A 21,994-nucleotide genomic window follows, 5' to 3' on the forward strand; every position below is an offset into this window, starting at 1 on the left:
AGATAGATAGATAGATAGATAGATAGATAGATAGATAGATAGATAGATAGATAGAATAAAACATTTGATAGATAGATAGATAGATAGATAGATAGATAGATAGATAGATAGATAGATAGATAGATAGATAGATAGATAGATAGATAGATAGATAGATAGATTAAAGTAGTTTATAGATAGATAGATAGATAGATAGATAGATAGATAGATAGATAGATAGATAGATAGATAGATAGATAGATAGATTAAAGTAGTTTATAGATAGATAGATAGATAGATAGATAGATAGATAGATAGATAGATAGATAGATAGATAGATAGATAGATAGATAGATAGATAGATAGATAGATAGATAGATTAAAGTAGTTTATAGATAGATAGATAGATAGATAGATAGATAGATAGATAGATAGATAGATAGATAGATAGATAGATAGATAGATAGATAGATAGATAGATAGATAGATAGATAGATAGATAGATAGATAGATAGATTAAAGTAGTTTATAGATAGATAGATAGATAGATAGATAGATAGATAGATAGATAGATAGATAGATAGATAGATAGATAGATAGATAGATAGATAGATAGATAGATAGATAGATAGATAGATAGATAGATAGATAGAGATCTATCTATCTATTTTGAAAAAGGATAGATAGATAGTTTTGAGGTCACAAAGTTAGATCTATTGTTAAGTCAATGACAGTCTTTTGCAATAAAAGTCTATGGGACAGTTGTTGCTAGGGTGCAGTATCTGGTAGTTAGGGTGTGGCTAGAAAGTTAAAAGCTCATCAGTTATTGGCAGTTTGGTAGTCTGAGTTAAATGAGCTCATCCATTAGTCTGTATGACAGTCTGATGCAGAGTTATGACCTCACAAAGTTTGATCCCATGTTAAGTCAATGAGAGTCTTTTGAATGGAAGTCTATGGGACAGTTTCTATGGTCCAAAAGTGGTTGCTAGGGCGTGGCTAGAAAGTTTAAAGGTTATCAGTCATTGGCAGTTTGATAGTCTGAGTTAAATGAGCCCAGTTAGAGTTCTGTGCGACAGTCTGACGCAGAGTTATGAGGTCACAAAGTTTGGTCCAATGTTAAGTCTATGGGATTTTTCCGACGGTCCCGGGACGTTTTTCGGAAAATCGAAAGTCGGATCAGTCGGAAAAGATATGGCATACCGAGTCAGAATAGTTTGGAGGTCTGGTGTGAGTTTGGTGGTCATAGCTCGAAAGCTCTAGGAGGAGATAGATTTTGAATTTTAGTCTCAGAAGAAGAAGAAGAAGAACTAGACAGTAAAGTTCGTCGAGACAAACTTTGAGGCTGGCTTGACAAAGCCTGTTGGTAATAGTTTATTTAGTTTAAAAACAGTTTGAAAAAGTATAAGTAGCATGTTATTAGCATGATTCTAGCATGAATTAGCATGATTCTAGCATGGATTAGCATGTTATTAGCATGAGTGTAGTACAAATTAGCATTTTATTAGCATGATTCTAGTATAAATTAGCATGTTATTAGCATTCTTCTAGCATGAATTAGCATGTTACTAGCATGATTCTAGAATAAATTAGCATGTCACTAGCATGATTCTAGCATAAATTAGCAAGCTACTAGCATGATTCTAGCATGAATTAGCATGTTACTAGCATGATTCTAGCATGAATTAGCATGTTACTAGTATGATTCTAGCATGAATTAGCATGTTACTAGCATGATTCTAGCATGAATTAGCCTGTTACTAGCATGATTCTAGTATGAATTAGCAGGTTATTAGCATGATTCTAGCATGAATTAGCAGGATTCTAGTATGAATTAGCATGTTACTAGAATGATTCTAGCATGAATTAGCATGTTACTCGCATGATTCTAGCATGAATTAGCATGTTATTAGCATGATTATAGTATGAATTAGCATGTTACTAGCATGAATCTAGCGTGAATTAGCCTGTTATTAGCATGATTCTAGCATGCATTAGCATGTTACTAGCATGATTCTAGTATGAATTAGCATGTTATTAGCATGATTCTAGTATGAATTAGCATGTTATTAGCATGATTGTAGTATGAATTAGCATGTTACTAGCATGATTCTAGTATGAATTAGCATGTCACATAGCATGCTTAGGTGGTTGCTAGGGTATTCTGAGTGGTTGCAAAGTCGTTGCTAGGCAGTTGCTAGGGTGTCCTGAGTGGTTGCTAGGTGGCTGCTAAGATGTTGCTAGGGTGTTGCTAGGTGGTTGCTATGGTGTTCTGAGTGGTTGCTAGGTTGTTGCTAGGCAGTTGCTAGGGTGCTCTGATTGGTTGCTAGGTGGTTGCTAAGGTCTTGCTAGGTGGTTGCTAGGGTGTTCTGAGTGGTTGCTAGGTGGTTGCTAAGGTGTTGCTAGGTGGTTGCTAAGGAGTCCTAAGTGGTTGCTAGGTGATTGCTAAGGTGTTGCTAGGTGGTTGCTAGGGTGTTCTGAGTGGTTGCTAAGGCGTTGCTAGGCGGTTGCTAGGGTGTCCTGAGTGGCTGCTAGGTGGTTGCTAAGGTGTTGCTAGGTGGTTGCTAGGGTGTCCTGAGTGGTTGCTTGGTGGTTGCTAAGGCGTTGCTAGGCGGTTGCTAGGGTGTTCTGACTGGTTGCTAGGTGGTTGCTAAGGTGTTGCTAGGCGGTTGATAAGGTGTCCCAAGTGGTTGCTAGGTGGTTGCTAAGGGGTTGCTATGTGGTTGCTAGGGTATTCTGAGTGGTTGCTAAGGCGTTGCTAGGCGGTTGCTAGGGTGTCCTGAGTGGTCGCTAGGCCCTCACTAAGGCATTACTAGGCCGTTGCTAGGTGGTTGCTAGGCGGTTGCTAGGGTAATTTGGGTGGTTGCTAGGCAGTTGCTAGGGTACCCTGGTTGGTTACTAGGCAAGCCTTACATACATGCTTGATAAAACATTTATACTTAGTAAGCATTTCTAGCAAGTTACAGTACTTGGCTAGTCAATATTAGCATGTAGCTAATCACTGCTAGCATGTGTAGCATTTAGGAAGTTCCGTTTGCTAGCATGAGTCAAACGAGCCAATCTCCAAGTCTCTACGATGTTCTGATGCTGAGATATAGCTGTTGATGAATGGTTGCTAGGGTACTCTGTTTTGTTGCTATGGGCGAGGTTACAGAGTGCACTTGAATGTGGTTGGCTGTCTAAGTCAAATGAACCAACCCCCATGTCTCTATGACACTGCTATGCAAAGATATGCATCTTGGCCTATTTTAATGGAAGTCTATGGAATCAATTTGGGGGCGTGGCTTGTGAGCTTCATTATCATATTGAGATGCTCATTGGTTGTCTGAGTCAGATGAGCCATCCCCCAAGTCAATAGGACACTGCTAAGCAAAGATATGCATGTAGGCCAGTTATTAACATGAGTCTAGTATGAATTAGCATGTTACTAGCATGATTCTTGTACAAATTAGCATGTCATTAGCATGTTTCCAGTATGAGTTAGCATGTCATTAGCATGATTAGCATATGAGTAGCATGTTGCTAGCATGATTGGCATGTCATTAGCATGTTAGAATTATAAGCATTCGATAGCACACCTAATTACATTCTATAGGACAGTTGCTAGGGTGCAGTATGTGGTAGTTAGGGGTGTGGCTAGAAAGTTAAAAGGCCATCAGTGATTGGCTGCTGGCTAGACTGAGTTAAATGAGCTCAGCCATTAGTCTCTATGACAGTCTAATGCAGAGTTATAAGCTCACAAAGTTTGATCCCATGTTAAGTCAATGAGAGTCTTTTGTAATGGAAGTCTACGGGACAGTTGCTAGGGTGAAGTATGTGGTAGTTAGGGGTGTGGCTAGAAAGTTAAAAGCTCATCAGTTATTGGCAGTTTGGTGGTCTGAGTTAAATGAGCTCAGCCATTAGTCTCTATGACAGTCTGATGTAGAGTTATGAGCTCACAAAGTTTGATCCCATGTTAAGTCAATGAGAGTCTTTTGAATGGAAGTCTACGGGACAGTTGCTAGGGTGCAGTATGTGGTAGTTAGGGGAGTGGCTAGAAAGTTAAAAGCTCATCAGTAATTGGCAGTTTGGTAGTCGGAGTTAAATGAGCTCAGCCATTAGTCTGTAGGACAGTCTGATGCAGAGTTATGAGCTCATAAAATTTGATCCCATGTTAAGTCAATGAGAGTCTTTTGAATAGAAGTCTATGGGACAGTTACTAGGGTCCAAAAGTGGTTGCTAGGGCGTGGCTAGAAAGTTTAAAGGTGATCAGTCATTGGCAGTTTGATAGTCTGAGTTAAATGAGCCCAGTTAGAAGTCTGTGTGACAGTCTGATGCAGAGTTATGAGCTCACAAAGTTTGATCCAATGTTAAGCCTATGGGATTTTTCCGACAGTCCCGGGACGTTTTTCGGAAAACCGAAAGTCGGATCAGTCTGAGGAGATATAGCAACACGAGTCAGAATAGTTTGGAGGTCTGGAGCAAGTTTGGTGGTAATAGCTCAAAAGCTCTAGGAGGAGATAGAGTTAGAAATTTAGTCTCAGAAGATTAATAAAAAAAAAAATAAAAAAAATAATAATAAGTTTAAATAGCATTTCAGTAGTCTGGCTTTGACAAGCCAGCCTAATAAGTTTAAATAGGATTTCAGTAGTCTGGCTTGCTACACAAGCCAGCCTAATAATAAGTTTAATAGGATAACAGTAGTCTGGCTTGCTACACAAGCCAGCCTAATTAGCATTTTATTAGCATGATTCTAGTATAAATTAGCATGTTATTAGCATGCTTCTAGCATGAATTAGCATGTTACTAGCATGATTCTAGAATAAATTAGCATGTCACTAGCATGATTCTAGTATGAATTAGCATACTGCTAGCATGATTCTAGTATGAATTAGCAGGTTATTAGCATGATTTTAGCATGATTCTAGTATGAATTAGCATGTTACTAGAATGATTCTAGCATGAATTAGCATGTTACTCGCATGATTCTAGCATGAATTAGCATGTTATTAGCATGATTATAGTATGAATTAGCATGTTACTAGCATGATTCTAGCGTGAATTAGCATGTTATTAGCATGATTCTGGCATGCATTAGCATGTTACTAGCATGATTCTAGTATGAATTAGCATGTTATTAGCATGATTCTAGTATGAATTAGCATGTTACTAGCATGATTCTAGTATGAATTAGCATGTCACATAGCATGCTTAGGTGGTTGCTAGGGTATTCTGAGTGGTTGCTAAGTCGTTGCTAGGCAGTTGCTAGGGTGTCCTGAGTGGTTGCTAGGTGGTTGCTAAGATGTTGCTAGGCGGTTGCTAGGCTGTTGCTAGGTGGTTGCTATGGTGTTCTGAGTGGTTGCTAGGTGGTTGCTAAGGCGTTGCTAGGCGGTTGCTAGGGTGTTCTGAGTGGTTGCTAAGATGTTGCTAGGTGGTTGCTAGGGTGTTCTGAGTGGTTGCTAAGGTGTTGCTAGGCGGTTGCTAGGGTGTTCTAAGTGGTTGCTAGGTTGTTGCTAAGGTGTTGCTAGGTGGTTGCTAGGGTGTTCTGAGTGGTTGCTAGGTGGTTGCTAAGGTGTTGCTAGGTGGTTGCTAAGGAGTCCTAAGTGGTTGCTAAGCGGTTGCTAAGGTGTTGCTAGGTGGTTGCTAGGGTATTCTGAGTGGTTGCTAAGGCGTTGCTAGGCGGTTGCTAGGGTGTCCTGAGTGGTTGCTAGGTGGTTGCTAAGGTGTTGCTAGGTGGTTGCTAGGGTGTCCTGAGTGGTTGCTTGGTGGTTGCTAAGGCGTTGCTAGGCGGTTGCTAGGGTGTTCTGACTGGTTGCTAGGTGGTTGCTAAGGTGTTGCTAGGCGGTTGCTAAGGTGTCCCAAGTGGTTGCTTGGTGGTTGCTAAGGTGTTGCTAGGTGGTTGCTAAGGTATTCTGAGTGGTTGCTAAGGCGTTGCTAGGCGGTTGCTAGGGTGTCCTGAGTGGTCACTAGGCCCTTATTAAGGCATTACTAGGCCATTGCTAGGTGGTTGCTAGGCGATTGCTAGGGTAATTTGGATGGTTGCTAGGCAGTTGCTAGGGTACCCTGGTTGGTTACTAGGCAAGCCTCACATACATGCCTGATAAAACATTTATACTTAGTAAGCATTTCTAGCAAGTTACAGTACTTGGCTAGTCAATATTAGCATGTAGCTAATCACTGCTAGCATGTGTAGCATTTAGGAAGTTCCGTTTGCTAGCATGAGTCAAACGAGCCAATCTCCAAGTCTCTACGATGTTCAGATGCTGAGATATAGCTGTTGATGAATGGTTGATAGGGTACTCTGTTTTGTTGCTATGGGCGAGGTTACAGAGTGCACTTGATTGTGGTTTGCTGTCTAAGTCAAATGAACCAACCCCCATGTCTCTATGACACTGCTATGCAAAGATATGCATCTTGGCCTATTTTAATGGAAGTCTATGGAATCAATTTGGGGGCGTGGCTTGTGAGCTTCATTATCATATTGAGATGCTCATTGGTTGTCTGAGTCAGATGAGCCATCCCCCAAGTCAATAGGACACTGCTAAGGAAAGGTATGCATGTAGGCCAGTTATTAACATGAGTTAGTATGAATGAGTTGAATGAATGAGTTAGTATTATTAGTATGAATTAGCATGTTACTAGCATGATTCTTGTACAAATTAGCATGTCATTAGCATGTTTCCAGTATGAGTTAGCATGTCATTAGCATGATTAGCATATGAGTAGCATGTTGCTAGCATGATTGGCATGTCATTAGCATGTTAGAATTATAAGCATTTGAAAGCACAGCTAATTACAGTCTATAGGACAGTTGCTAGGGTGCAGTATGTGGTAGTTAGGGGTGTGGCTAGAAAGTTAAAAGGCCATCAGTGATTGGCTGCTGGCTAGACTGAGTTAAATGAGCTCAGCCATTAGTCTCTATGACAGTCTGATGCAGAGTTATGAGCTCACAAAGTTTGATCCCATGGAAAGTCAATGAGAGTCTTTTGTAATGGAAGTCTACGGGACAGTTGCTAGGGTGCAGTATGTGGTAGTTAGGGGTGTGGCTAGAAAGTTAAAAGCTCATCAGTTATTGGCAGTTTGGTAGTCTGAGTTAAATGAGCTCAGCCATTAGTCTGTATGACAGTCTGATGCAGAGTTATGAGCTCACAAAGTTTGATCCCATGTAAAGTCAATGAGAGTCTTTTGTAATGGAAGTCTACGGGACAGTTGCTAGGGTGCAGTATGTGGTAGTTAGGGGTGTGGCTAGAAAGTTAAAAGCTCACCAGTTATTGGCAGTTTGGTAGTCGTAGTTAAATGAGCTCAGCCATTAGTCTGTAGGACAGTCTGATCCAGAGTTATGAGCTCACAAAGTTTGATCCCATGTTAAGTCAATGAGAGTCTTTTGAATGTAAGTCTATGGGACAGTTTCTAGGGTCCAAAAGTGGTTGCTAGGGCGTGGCTAGAAAGTTTAAAGGTGATCAGTCATTGGCAGTTTGATAGTCTGAGTTATATGAGCCCAGTTAGAGTTCTGTGCGACAGTCTGACGCAGAGTTACGAGGTCACAAAGTTTGGTCCAATGTTAAGTCTATGGGATTTTTCCGACAGTCCCGGGACGTTTTTCGGAAAACCGAAAGTTGGATCAGTCTGAGGAGATATGGCATACCGAGTCAGACCAGTTTGGAGGTCTGGTGTGAGTTTGGTGGTAATAGCTTGAAAGTTCAAGGAGTAGATAGAGTTTGAATTTTAGTCTCAGAAGAAGAATAATAATAAAATTAATAATAATAATAAGTTTAAATAGTAGAACAGTAGTCTGGCTTTGACAAGCCAGCCTAATAATATATAAAAAAAATAATAAGTTTAAATAGGATTTCAGTAGTCTGGCTTGTTTCTCAAGCCAGCCTAAAAATATCTAATATAAAACAAACAGCACCTCAACTTAAAACATCCAGCAGGCAATCCCAAGTTTACATATCTCCCAGTTTGCTATGGCAATGTTGTCGTCATCAACTTTATAATACCTCCAGAGCGCAGACATACTCGCACATTTCTTTTCAAGCTACTTCCGTATTCTACTTTACCGGCATTTAACCAATCGCATCTCTGCAATAAAGTGATGTCATGCCACACGCGTTGCTGTTTCTGTGTGAAGTCATGTAGGGGTGTCAAAATTAATTGTTTCTTCAGTGCACCGCGATGCAGACAATTTTGGTAACGGTTCAGAAACAGATCATAACCGGTTATTACATAGTGACGTAGCTTACTATAGTGAGGAAGGCCAGTGCGAGTAATTAAAACAATGTAACTTCTTAAAAGTTGTGTGTGTGTTTGCTGGACAGACTTTCACTGACACTTATAGCAGAAGCTGGTTCACTGCAATTGGGAAAATGAAAGTAAACTCCATCTCTCTCTCTCTCTCTCTCATGTACTTGATTATTTAAAGGTACAGTTCTGACTTTTTGTATTAAAGGACAAAAGTGTATTACAACTAATAGATAAATATATTAACACATTTTTCTTATGCTGTGAAGTAAAATTTGATTGTGTATGGAAAGTATCGTCAATGTACCGTGATGCACTGAGATATCGAACTGACCCAAATCAATGGCATGTTAATCATAACCAAACCGTGAGTCCAGTGTAGGTTCACACCTCTTGTGCCACCAGATAACTACAGATGTGTTTAAAATAATGAGAATATATATAATATACATATATGTTCGAGTCCTGATCAGGAGGTAACGTCCGATTCCGAGTCTGAAACCGCATGATCGGATCTGGACATCCCTAGCGAGAACTCAATAATAAAAATATATAGTTTTTTAAAAACCTGCTAAACTAACTTGTGAACTTGCCCTGGCATCTATGTATTGATGCTCTCTGATGATTTCATATGCTCTTTCATCCTCATTTGTAAGTCGACTTAAATAAAAAGAGTCTGTTAAATAAAAAACCATAAATGTGACTCAAACTGTGAACTGATTCAAAGCTATCATTTTTGAGACAAATCAAACATTTTTTAAATCAGATCAGTTAATATAAAATCAGCAACTGAGCATATTAGCTTTTAGAAACATTCCTCAGCTGTTCACTATCCTTTAAGAATTATAATGAAATACAATATATCTGTTCAGAATCTAAATCTTTTCAAAGAGAATTACAACCCCAATGATTCAAAAACATTACTAAAACGGATCATTAATTTCCTGAGAAGATGATTCACAACCTTTAAAATGAACATTTACACACCTTTTACTCAGCTTCAAGTGGTTACAAACCTTTATAAGTTTATATCTTCTGTTGAACACTGAAGATGAATGTTGGTAAACGGTAGCCATTGACTTTCATAGTAAAAAAAAATACAACCAAAGACTGGTAACCAATCAGTAACAATCTTCAAAATATCTTTTTTTGCGTTTAAGAGTAGAAAGAAAACAGTTTTGAACATGTGGAGGGTGAGTAGATGATGACAGAATTGTCATTTTTGGCTGAACTCTCTCTATAATGGCCTGATTCAGAATCTGAAATTATTCAATTGTTCTTATATGATCTAAATTTGTTTCTGAGGCAAATCAGAGCCTCAATAAGCTAAATCAAACCCATTCAAACATGCTAACAATCATTAACTCTGCAGCCCTCACTCTCCTTTAGATTAAGACTTGTGAAGTAAACCATTAACTTGTCTTACCCAGGCCCGTTTGAGTCCTCCTGCCGGGTGCTGGTGCCCTCACGCTGGCGCTCCGCCCCCTGGCCCCGGCCCTCGCTGCCTTTGGCCCGCAGCTCCACCACCTCCCCCTCATCCAGCGCGGTGTGCAGGCGATAATTCACTGCCTTCAGCAGCACAAACATACCTGCAATCACCCCGCAGTAGATTCCCACAATCACCATGGTCGGAGGCAAGGCCTACAGCGACAAAGAAAGAAACTTTAAATGAGCTGAAAACAAGAACTTTTGTAGTTCTGAAACACAACCTTGAAGTGAGACAGATTTTTTAAAAGTAATGTATATTTTATTTAGCAAGATTGTATTTATTCAGAGAAGACAGGAAATACAAAATATTTGCTTTACTAAGAAAACCAGATCTATTAAACTTTGCATTCATTGAAGTATCTTTAAAATTGAAAATGCATCACAATTTCCCCAAAACCATTCATGATAATACAGGGTTTCTGCAGGTTTCACCTAGTTAAATTTAAAGACTTTTTAAGAACATCATGAGATTTAACTTTCATCTTAAGATGAAACTTTAGACACGTACAAGTCTAATTCTAAGGATTTGTTTTTCGAATATCCCAGTTAGTAAAGATTTTTACTTGCCCTATCAAAAAACAATTACAATTCAACACATTATGCAATAATAATAATTTAGTTTTTTTCAATAAAATTTTTACTTTTTTTTTGTAATTTCAAATATATCCATTCACAAACCTTATAACCCTTACCAATAGAACAAAACATAGCTGTACATTACTTTAGTCTACAATAATAATAAAATTAAGAAAATTAAAATACAGATTTGAGACCTACAACACAAGACAACAACAAGACTTTTTAAGGCTTAAATTTTAGTTTTAGAGATTTAAGACATTTTAAAACTTTTTAGGCCCCCGCAGATACCCTGTAATAGAAAAAAAAAATCTTAAGCAGCATTTTAAAATATTTTTACTGAAATATGACACTAAAGATTGGAGTAATGACTGTTAAAAAAAATTCCATCTAGCCATTACAGAAATAATCTACATTAAAATAGAACAACACACTATGGAAAGACTTAAAGAGCTCACTTGAAAGTTCTTAATTTCACTGGATTTATTAGGAATGGAGATGTAAAAAAAAGGTCTGTATTTCAACACTGATCGACACCAAAACAGCATGATTTCTAAAAGACTGTATGAAACTAACACTAAGGCAATAAATATTATAATGATTTGTATGTAATCAAATGTTTCCCAGTACTGGGTTGCAGCTAGAAGGGCATCCGCTGTGTAAAACATATGCTGGATAAGTTCCCGGTTCATTCCACTGTGGTGACCCCTGATGAATAAAGGGACTAAGCTAAATGAAATTGAATGAATGAATGAATGTAATCAAATGTCAACTGTAGTCAAAACTAATTCTTTACATTGTTCATGGTTATTTAGAATATTAAAATGTATTGTTTTTTTAACCATTTAGTGTTTTCTCTTAAAAACCATAAATGTTTGTTGTTTTCTATGACATTGCTGCGCATTTTAGTGAATAGTATGTTGAGAAATGTCTCAGAGGAATTTTTTTATGAAATCCAAATCAAACTGTTTATTATGTTTGGATTGGAGTAAAATAATAAAAGAAATCTATTGAGTTCAGATAACATTTCTTCCAAACTACAGATCAAAATATTGTCTTTAACACCATGTCCTAACTACACACGACGCGGTGACAAGAATTTTTGTTCTCACCATCTGTGAGAGTAGCATTTTTTGACAAATAAGAAAAATGTCAACAAATGTCTATTTTAGAAAACTTTTGTATTCCCATGACATTGTGCCAGAACAATTACAATATATTACCATGACAATGATAACCTCGGGTATAGATTTTATGCTATATTCAAGTTAAACAAATTCAATGTCATCATTTAAGGTGACAATTATTGCCATAGTACTGAAAGCTGCAGGAGATCATGAAAATAAAATAACTAGCAGACTGTTTGAAAATGAAAGTCAGACTTACAACTGTGATTCAGTGCACACCAACACCATCAGTCACTCAGTAGCCCATTAATAATTTTAATATGTTTAATATGTATTAATTAGATTAAAGCCTTTACCTTTTTGTTGAGTGTGTATTTAAATTGTATTTAAATGTTTCTGTCATGTCACATAGCTTTTGTTGCAAACGGCCAAATAGCTTGTTGCTGGAATCTTGTCGCGGCGCATGTTGTAAGGGCACAATGTTAGACCATTAAAACAAATTCCCAAATCTCATCAGTATTTTACAGAATAAAACAAAATGCATTAACTATAAATAATAAATGCAGAGAAACCAAGAACTTCAAGTGGTTTCTTTTTTTTTGCATACAGCTGTATATTTAAATGTATAACAACAATAATTTACAATAACAGTGTTTTGTTATATAGAATGCAGCCTTGGTGAGCATAAAAAATACTTCTGAACAGCTGTGTACAACAATCTTTACATCTATTATTGATTCATTGTTTTCCTTCCTATCAATGCATAAAAATCTCACCAGCCACAACTGAACTGAACAGTGGCGTACAATCATTAGATCTATTATTGATTGTTTTTAACCATCTGGGATTCAATAAAATTGCCAAAGCATTTCAAATCCTGACATAAAAGCAAACCGAGGCACAGGGGGGTATGATACGCTTGCAAATCCCAGCCAATTAGCATCCTTCTGTTTTATAAATATCTTATTTAAATATAGTATCGTGTTATACAAAGTTACAGGGATACGAAAATAAAGGCAACAATATTTCAGTTACAACCGGAGGGTAGAAGCTAAAAACAGCCTGGAAATAAGCGGACATCTGTGTCTGTAATACAGCACCCCAAACCCACACTGTCCTGAGCATCACACAAATACATATTAAAAAGCACATAGATTAGGTTCTTATTGATAAACTGTGCTACTGACGGACTTGATATTGTTTATCAGTGGTTAAAAGGCAATAAAGTGTTCAAGCAGAACACTGATGGATGGATCTGTGCAAGTTAAATATGGATTGAGTGGCATCAGGATCTATCGTGGCCACATAACGGCTGCATGGCTTTAAAAATAATACGCATGACGACTATTACAAGTCTCTTTTTATAAATAGATTGCAAACAGGAGTATAATGTTTCACATTGAGGAGGGATTTTGTTGTGCCGGAGCTGGTATGGTAAAGATGCAATGCTTTTGGAATGAAACGATGGTGGGGTTTTGTGAAACTGGTTTAAAGATGTGAAAAACAGCTGAGAGCATTTCACTGGTGGTGGAAAGCATTATATATTAGCTGAGATGTTGAATAAACAAACGCCCAATGTGTGCGTGGGAATGACTGATTTAATTGCATGTTTGGTTTATTCTGATGAGTCTAAAATCACTGATTAGAACTCACAGTTGCTGTTTTGAGAGTTGCTGATTAATTCTGATTAGATCAAAACAATAAAAACACAAAATGCATTGCTAAAAAAATATGGAAGGCTCAAAAATGTATCAGGATTTCAACACTGATCAACACCAAAACAACAACATGATTTCTAAAGCATCATATGACGCTGACAATTCAGCTTAAATTACGTAATCATTTGTATCAAAGGTTATCTGTTGTGAAAATGGATTCTATAGACTGTAAATGAGTGTTTACGTGATTAAAATGTTTGATTTTTATACCATTTTAATATTTTAACCTCTCTTTTGTTTTGTTTTTCAATGACATTGTTGTGCATTTTAGTGTATGGTGAGAACTGTCTCAGTGTATTTATGCAAATTTTTATCTGTGTTCCACAGAAGCAAGTCAGTCATATTAATCTGGTCAGGCATGAGGGTCAGTAAATAATGACATGATTTGCATATCTGGCTGAACTAGAAAGACCAAAGTGAGAACACACAACAAACCTCATGACAGCAGGTTTAAAATACTACAAAAATTATGTCAAACACCAAAACAATGCAGACCCTGATCGATTCCTGGGTAATAAAGTTGTTTCCAAAAACAGACTAAAGAGCTTTTTCACTGTAAGAGCTCTCCCAGATTTACAATTCATCAACACTTTTACATTAGTGTGTAAATAATGTTTGTTTAAAATGAGAAAGTTACAGAAATGACATTAACGTAACGCAATTTATAAGCAGTGAAATGTCATTGTGTTGACCACAAGCAGAACAACAATGCAGAAATTAGCTTGACCTCTTGGGGTCTGGGAATTATAATTCCATGATATTTCTAGAATTTCTGTGATCTTGAAAACCCTTCAGGAGAGATGAATAAATAAATATTATAGGAAATGCAGTCTGTGTGTACTGGAAACGGAGAGATGAGCTAGAGGAGCAGGGATGATAGACACAGAGAGAGAGATGCATGAAGAATGAGGAAAAGATAAAGAGATGTAGGTGTCAGATATGGCAGGATAAAGGCTGAAGGATGGACAGAAGAGGTGAACATCTCTCACCATGTAAAGCGTGAACGGGAGGCAGAGCAGCAGCAGCCACAGGTAAAGGTGAAGAGCGTTCACGAAGGTGTTCTGGTGGGGGTCGTAGTACCATCCGCCCGTCACCGACGCCCACACGCCCTGTCGCAGGATCTGCAGGGTCTGCGACCCCATTTTTACCGCCTATCCCCTCTCTAGCCGTCTCGGAGCAGGAGATACAGCGTTGGCCCGTCGAGCCCCGTCGCAGCCATCTTCTTCTCTGTGGTCCTCCAGCGCTGCGCTTCCCTTCCCATCGTGCTCTGCGCGGCCCCGGCAGCTCGCGTACAGCTCGCGCAGAGAGTGGCGCTGCGCGTGCCAGATATTCAGGTTATTCTGCAGCGCCGCCGAGCGGCCAACACGAGTATCGACGAAAAAAAACATCTGGGGCGATACTAGTAAAAGCGCTGTGATTTTTTTGGCAACCTGTTTACCTAAATACATTATTAAATAAATAGACAAGTCCTCTGGATATTCGTAGTTTGGTATGATAAAAAATACACAACACTGAAATATTCAACGAAAAACATGAATGTGTCGTACCGTTATGTGTTCGTACTGTAAGCGCGGTTACTGTGCGCATTCAGGTGGAATAAATTAGGTCAGGGGTGGCAGTATTTGGGTCGAGCTAATTGTCACTGTTATATGAATAAAACTCAATTCTCATTAGAACATATCTGCTGGCTATGAGTCTGTTTTTAGTGTACTGAATGGAGAACGCAGTTCACGTCCACGCAGAAGCGCAAGAGGTGCGCGTCCACGTCTGTACACAAGAGCGCGCTGCGCACTATATAATCTCCATAGCATAATTACATTATACAGGGCCGAGTTTACGCATATGCTCATAAATTTCCGTTGCCTACGTAACAAAAAAAAAAAAAGATAAATCTGGCCCTGATTATGTAGTCAATTACATAGTTATCAAATCACTTACAAAGGACATACAAATACTCTTTTAATCATCAGAAAAGTCTGTAGACTATATGCATTATGACAAACACTGCAAACAAGATGTGAAAAATGACTTTTCACTCCGATTAATACAATGGCATAATACTACAACCCAGAAACACTGAAATACAGAAAAGGCCATACAGATATGAAACATATTTCAGTTTCCTAACTACAAAAACAATTGAAGTAAAGAAGAAAAGTCTTGAAGAAAGTCCTGTATGTACAATAACCGTAACAGTCCACCCTCAGTGAGCTGCTGCAGAGAACGGTCCACAGGTCTGAACATCAGTCAGTCCCTTAGCATTGATGTTTTGTGGCTGCAGGTGTTTGTTACTGTACACGAGCACGCTTCTCAGGTGGAGGTTTGTTGGGTGTAGTTTGTGGTGGAGGCCGTGGAGGTGCAGGAGGAGCTGGAGGTTTCGTCTCTCGCTCTTCTTGAGGCTTCACCGTCTCAACAGGCACTTCTGGCTCTTTTTTAACCTCCACTATGAACAGATAGAGAAAGAGATATTTCCTTTCTTCAATACAAACAGACATTTTCAAATATACTGCAACACATTGTATGATTAAATTACTTAAAAATGCAAGACAATACAACATCAACTTGCATAAAAAAATTGGTAAGTTATGTACAGTATTCTTCTTTTAATGTTCTATCCGGGAACATTTTTTAACCTTTAAAGCAGAATACAGTTAGCATTAAATATCTTACTGGGGAGGTATATGCAAGTATTTCAACAAATGATTAATTGAAAGATTAGTACACAGCATTTAGAACACTTAAAGGGGCCACATGTAAAAATCTAAACTATATCATCACTTTTTATTGCCAATATGTAAACAGTTTGTGACAAAACTTAATTTTTCTTGAAAACCTGGATTTTTATTTGAAGAGACCAACATCTTTAGTGAGAAAATGTTTTTTCCATTCTATGATCGATGAATCGATGCTTTTAATGTTCAGGATAATGCCACAATTAGGAGCCAACTTGATTTTATTTCTAATCAATGACAGAAAAAACAATAACTTTGATGTGATATATTGTTGCATTAAATCATGTTCATATGGTGAAGTTAACACCAATGGTTGTAGCTAAATTCTACATATGCCCATTTATTATGAGAAATCATCTGCAAATGCAGACTATATAAAAAAACAATAATTAAAAAACACTTCATACATATATATGTAGCAGATGTTACACATTTTTCATTGTTTTCCCCACAAGACTGAGCAATAAATACACATAATCAGAGCATTTACAAAACATCTGTAGTGTGTAATAAGGTGAAGTATTTCCATACCTGGAACAGGCTTCTCTCCTGGCTTGGTCTGAAACAGACATAATATCAGTGAGAATACAATCAGAATTTGATGTTCTAGTTTCATCCAGAAAGCAGTTTAGGATGTGTCATGTAAATATTAGTAATACCTGATAGAAGGTTGGGGGAAATTTATTGCGCAGGTCCAGTAACAGCGTGTCGACTCTCTGCCTCTGGAACAAAGAGCTCGGCTCCTCTTTCCGCTTCGATTTCGGCTTTACTCTTTCTATAAATCACACACACACACACGAAAGTCAGCAGTTTTTAACAGGGACATTGATGATGGATACTTCCTGCTGCATTTGTCTGTGTGCATGTGTGCATGTGCACTCTTTCTATAAATCACACACACACACACGAAAGTCAGCAGTTTTTAACAGGGACATGGATGATGGATACTTCCTGCTGCATTTGTCTGTGTGCATGTGTAAGTCTGTCACAATAATCAATATATCAATTTAACTCACAATACATGGATATAGCATTAATACATTTTAATAATGTAATATACATCGCCTATCACGTTTGCAGTAAAATTAAAGTTACCAACATTTTAGCTCATTATGCAGCCTCTTTTATCTCATCTATACTCTGTTAGAGGTTTCAGCACAATTCTTATTGACACCTGAAGACTGCAATTTTCCTGAAAAAAAAACTGACGGGTTGGAGGAATCTCCATTTTAAAACTGAAATCCACTTCCTCATAAGCAAAATGGCACACATTCACAAATAACACAAAAAAGTGTGAATTTTATATGGACATTTACACACTATATGACTAATGTCAAAGTTTATTGTTTTTTATTTCTTACATTTACAGCGGGGGAAATAAAAATGCAACACATCATGTTTTTTTCTGGTAATAATGTTTTTAAAAGAGCTGTTGACATGGAATTGAACAGATTTTGGTAAAAACCCAAACAATACAAACATAAAAATAAAACAAAACAATAAAATCTGAAAAATTAGTTGTTTAATAATGAAATGACAAGGGGAAAGTACTGAACTATTTAAATGTAATTAATACTTTACATAAAAGGCTTTTTTGGTGATGGCGACTTAAAGATGCCCCTAATATGCACAATGCATTGTTTAGGTGCGAGTTTTTTCACAGACCTCAACAGTGTAAAAATCTTGATGGTTCTGTGGGTCTCGTATATCAAATCTGATCTTTATTTTGTATTTCCTTCAAGTCAGGTGTTTGACTAGGCCATTCTACAGCTTGATTTTCTTTCTCTGAAAGCATTTGAGAGTTTCCTTGGCTGTGTTTTGGATAATTGCCTTGCTGAAATGTCCATCCTGGTTTCATCTTCATCCTCCTGCTAATGTAGATGTTGAACTGAAGCAGCTCATATTCATTTACACTGACGAAGGGCAGAGGGTTGCTAAATAACTACTGAGAGATTTCATCTGCTGTCTGGGCTTTCGCTGTCTTTCTACACCTCCCTTTCTTCATGTGTTCAATACGTTTCCCAACATCATTCAATTTCATTACGCATAACTTAATTTGTAAACTTATTAGATTTCAACAACAAAATTTCAAGTCAACAGCACCTTCAGAAATATATTTTCTGAGAAAAATTATAATGTGTTCAGTACTTACTTTCCCTGCTATAAAAGCTTTAGGAATAACCATTTTTCTACTGAAATTGTTTAAGCTTATTTGTACACTAATTGTTTGTTTATTATTTTGCTGTTGTATAATCATTATACGAGTGGCATAAAATGGTCTCAAAAGACAATAATATCATATATCTTTTCACCATTAGTTCTGTAACAATCAATTGCACCCTAAAAAGGATTGATCATCACAGGCTCAACTGTATGCAATTTCACCTTTCTCTTCCTGGTCTTTAAAATGCCACCAGTACCCTTTGGACGGGTGGTATCTGCAGAAGGACATGGCTTCATCAAACGCAGACTGAATCCCGTGAACCGCTGAAAGCTGACACACACATCAACATAGACATATATTAATGTTCAAACTGATAAAAAAAAAGAGAGAGAAGGTTTTAAGGATATGAACGCACCGCTCTGGAACTGATTACAGATCCCAGGTCAGGAGCCTGATACACCACGCCAGCTATGATATAGTAGTCAGCAAGAGGGATCACTGCAAAAAGGGAACAAAACATAAAAAAATATTTGCATGTGTGAAATGTAAATTCAGTTATACGACTTTTATTATTTTAATCCACCATGAAAAAACAGCAATTCATGACTTGTTTTCTATAGTTTTTAAAAATAAAATACGATAAAATAAAAATGTATTAATTTACAAAGTACATAAGCTCGTACCTGAAATTTAAATTGGATTCAAAGAATTCTTCAAATGATTAATTTAAATATTATTAGCATTACACAGCAGCTCAACACAATTAGAGGGGCTATATGTAGGAAATATATTACATTAATCGTTTTTTATTGCCAATAGGTGAGCAGTTTGTGAGAAAACATTCATGACTTCCTACAATGTACATATTTTATTTGAACATTTTGTTTGAATTAAATTTACTGGTTTAAAAAAACTAAACTATTTTATTCAGCAATAAATAAATTGCTATGTTTTAATGATTTTTTGTAAGATGCAAAAGTATTGCATTTGCAAATAACATTTACATTGATGCATTTATAAAATAATTATGATTGCTAATTCTATGCTTTTAAATGTATTCCAATAAAGGTCCTTTTTAAGCACCAGGTCAAAATCTTCTTGACTTTGTTTGCAAGTCAGTCAACATCACAATTATTATGTACACAACTACAATGCAGGCCCCTTAAATAAAGCATAACTGACGGTGAGCTGTTGAATTATCAGAAAAATGTGGTGATGCAGCCACAAAGTAAAGCGAATTGGCCTTTAAACCACAGGTGTGCAGTATTTTCTAATAATTCAATGGACCAATTAAACAAAGTCAATCATACTGCTTAGACTAGTTACCACACCTAAAACACTGTTTAAGTTTTTTGTCCTCAAACAGCTCCTATGTGTAGAACTAGTTTCTTACGCATCTCATTAAAAGCCTTCTGATAAGATTTTTGCCAGTTGTGGGCTGTGAAATATCTAAAATCATTAAGCAAAGTGACATGGACCTGTAATGTGTTCAAAAACTGCCTGGAACTACTTTAGCTATGCTTGTTCATCTGAAAATTGTTTTAATAACACCTTAGAATGTTCGTCAGCCAATCAAAATAAAGCATTCAACAGCCATGTCGTCTAATAATAATAATTATAAAAGTAAAAATAACCACAAAGATACTGAGGAGCAGTGCAAATCTCACCTTGTGTTGGTGATTGTCTCTGCTGCTTTCGGATGATGTACAGAATAGGCTCCTGAGTGTGAAGCAAAATATATTCCACACCCACCAGCTGACTACAGACACACAAATCAAACAAGCAGACAAATGACACAAGTTTTTGATTTAATCAGTTAGGAAACAAAACAATTGACAGTGACTGTAATATCCACCTTTTGAATCTACTATACGCTTAACTGGGTTTTTAACATAGAGGTTTTATATTTAACATTGAGGTTTTATATTTGCACTTTCGATCATTTTGGAACAGTGACAATTTGTGCTAGGACTACTTTAATATTGGGTCTGGATTGCATGCAAGTATGTCTTCAAAACAACATTAGTTCTACTTAATTGACTGTGAACAATGTTGTACTTTGATTTTCATTGGATGCTAATATGATGTCCTTATTTAGAATTTGAGAGGAAACTTTTCTGAAATTATATGAAAAAGGTAAAAGTCTGAATGCGCAAATACTAAATCAACTCAATATACCTCAATATTTTTAACTGCATAACAGTGGTGTAAAGTAACATTACAAATGCTCAAATTACTGTAACTGAGTGGTTTTTCTCAGGAATTATACTTTACTTTGGTTTGGAAATGTCTACTTTTACTTTAACTTGACTAAATTTTAGTGCTGTATTTGTACTTTTACTCCACTATTTTCCTTAAACCTGCAGTCACTATTTTTTACTGATATTTATTTATATTTTATTGGCGAAGTAAACTAATCAGTCTTGTTATTCCCATCCAATAAAATCATGCGTAAAAAAATTGAATCATACATAACAACCTCAAGACACAGGCACTTTATAAATGCAGCAAACATGTACTATGTGGAGGAATTAAATCGGTCCAAGAAGACACAAAATCTTTACACATAATGACAGAGAGATGACAATGAATATGTCTACTGTATGAGGACTAAAATCACCAAATGGCCTTTAATAACTACTAAAATCTCTACAAAATGTTATGTTTTCATAAATAATCGACAAAATCACTACTTGTAAATATATTTTTGTATGGCTACTTTTTACTCATACTTTGAAGAATATTTACAAGTAATTTTACTCTACCTGCACTACATTTTTGACAAAAGTAATTGTACTTTTACTTAAGCATGCTTTTTCATTTCTCTTTCCATCACTGCTGCATAGTCCGACACTTACGTGAGGTGATCCAGGGTTGATCTCTGCATTTTGACCACCTCGTTGTTGCAGGTGCGATCATAGAAGGGATTGCTCCTCTCGGAGAAATACTCCAAGACATTGCTGGGGTTCAGGATAGGCACCCAGCCGCTGTCCACCCATGAGATGCCCAGCAGATTATCTGACAAACACATATCCAATATTAGAATAAGAATACGTCAGTCAACAAAAAAAAAATAATTATATATATATATATATATATATAATGAAAAAAAACGTTGTACAAAACACATATATAGTATAATAGATATATCCGCTTCCTTCAACAAACAACAGCGGCAAGTCAACAGCGGCAATTGCATTATCAAAGCTAACCTTTTTATATCCTTTTATATATTTATTACATATAAAGCTATGCGATTTGATGCGGAAAGAGATCTGTCAAGAATTGAGCCGTCAAAAAATAAAACACGGTAGTAAAATAGTTTGTGACATTTGTGATGAACTACCTCTTAAATCCACCGTCGCCATCTTGGCAGAAAGGCGCAGAATGATGACGCCTATTCAACGTCGACAGTCTATGACGCGGTATTTTCAGTTATTTAATCTACTACATCGACGGAAACATCCTTAAAATAGTAAATATACTATTCTAATTTTTTTATAGATCAAGTTCGGCTATACAGGATATACAAAACAGGATATACTGATACAGTGTGCGAAATATAACTACTTTGACGATTGCGGGGGTGTAGTTTGCTAATACATGCTTCAGTTAATCAAACTTATGAATGTATTTAAATTACTTCTAACGTTGATTTCATTATAAAATATCATGTTTTCAGTGTTTTGAGAGATATTTAGTGACTAATTTAGAGGTTACTGTCGGTCGAACTATACAAATTATGTCTAATTATAATTTTATAGGCTACACGCAGATATGAACACCTATTTTACAAGAAACGTGTTATGTGAATACCTAAGATACTAGAACTGCCCGTTTCAGACTGTTGAATGATATTTTTCCTACCATTGTTGGCGTGATTTAATGCATCACAGTGGAACCATTATGGGGCGGGGTTGGTCAAATGTATATTTATATTATACATTTCTAATTATTAATATTTCAGAAAGCTAATTTTGAAACTTTTAAAGG

At 36.8% G+C, this 21,994-nt stretch overlaps 2 protein-coding genes across 9 annotated transcripts in view; both read right to left on the reverse strand.

Annotated features, from left to right (window-relative positions):
- Positions 1 to 14,334, reverse strand: part of pcnx1 (pecanex 1) — an 83,218-nt gene extending 68,884 nt beyond the window's left edge. For all 8 annotated transcript variants that reach the window (XM_073920180.1, XM_073920179.1, XM_073920178.1 and 5 more), the window contains exons 1-2: positions 14,095 to 14,334; positions 9,623 to 9,837 (exon numbers count right to left, since the gene is read on the reverse strand). In XM_073920180.1, coding sequence (XP_073776281.1) covers positions 9,623 to 9,837; positions 14,095 to 14,247 — 368 coding nt within the window. In that variant the 5' untranslated portion in view covers positions 14,248 to 14,334. The remainder of the gene's footprint in view (positions 1 to 9,622; positions 9,838 to 14,094) is intronic.
- Positions 14,335 to 14,775: 441 nt separating this feature from the next.
- med6 (mediator complex subunit 6) lies at positions 14,776 to 21,412 on the reverse strand. The gene is given in 8 exon segments (NM_001002084.1): positions 14,776 to 15,548; positions 16,369 to 16,396; positions 16,497 to 16,612; positions 18,223 to 18,331; positions 18,417 to 18,499; positions 19,669 to 19,760; positions 20,860 to 21,019; positions 21,348 to 21,412. Coding segments are annotated over 8 exon segments (765 nt in total). The 5' UTR covers positions 21,370 to 21,412; the 3' UTR covers positions 14,776 to 15,393.
- Between the last annotated feature and the right edge of the window lie 582 nt (positions 21,413 to 21,994).

Source organism: Danio rerio, chromosome 13 (genome assembly GCF_049306965.1).
Source record: "Danio rerio strain Tuebingen ecotype United States chromosome 13, GRCz12tu, whole genome shotgun sequence".
NCBI lineage: Eukaryota > Metazoa > Chordata > Actinopteri > Cypriniformes > Danionidae > Danio > Danio rerio.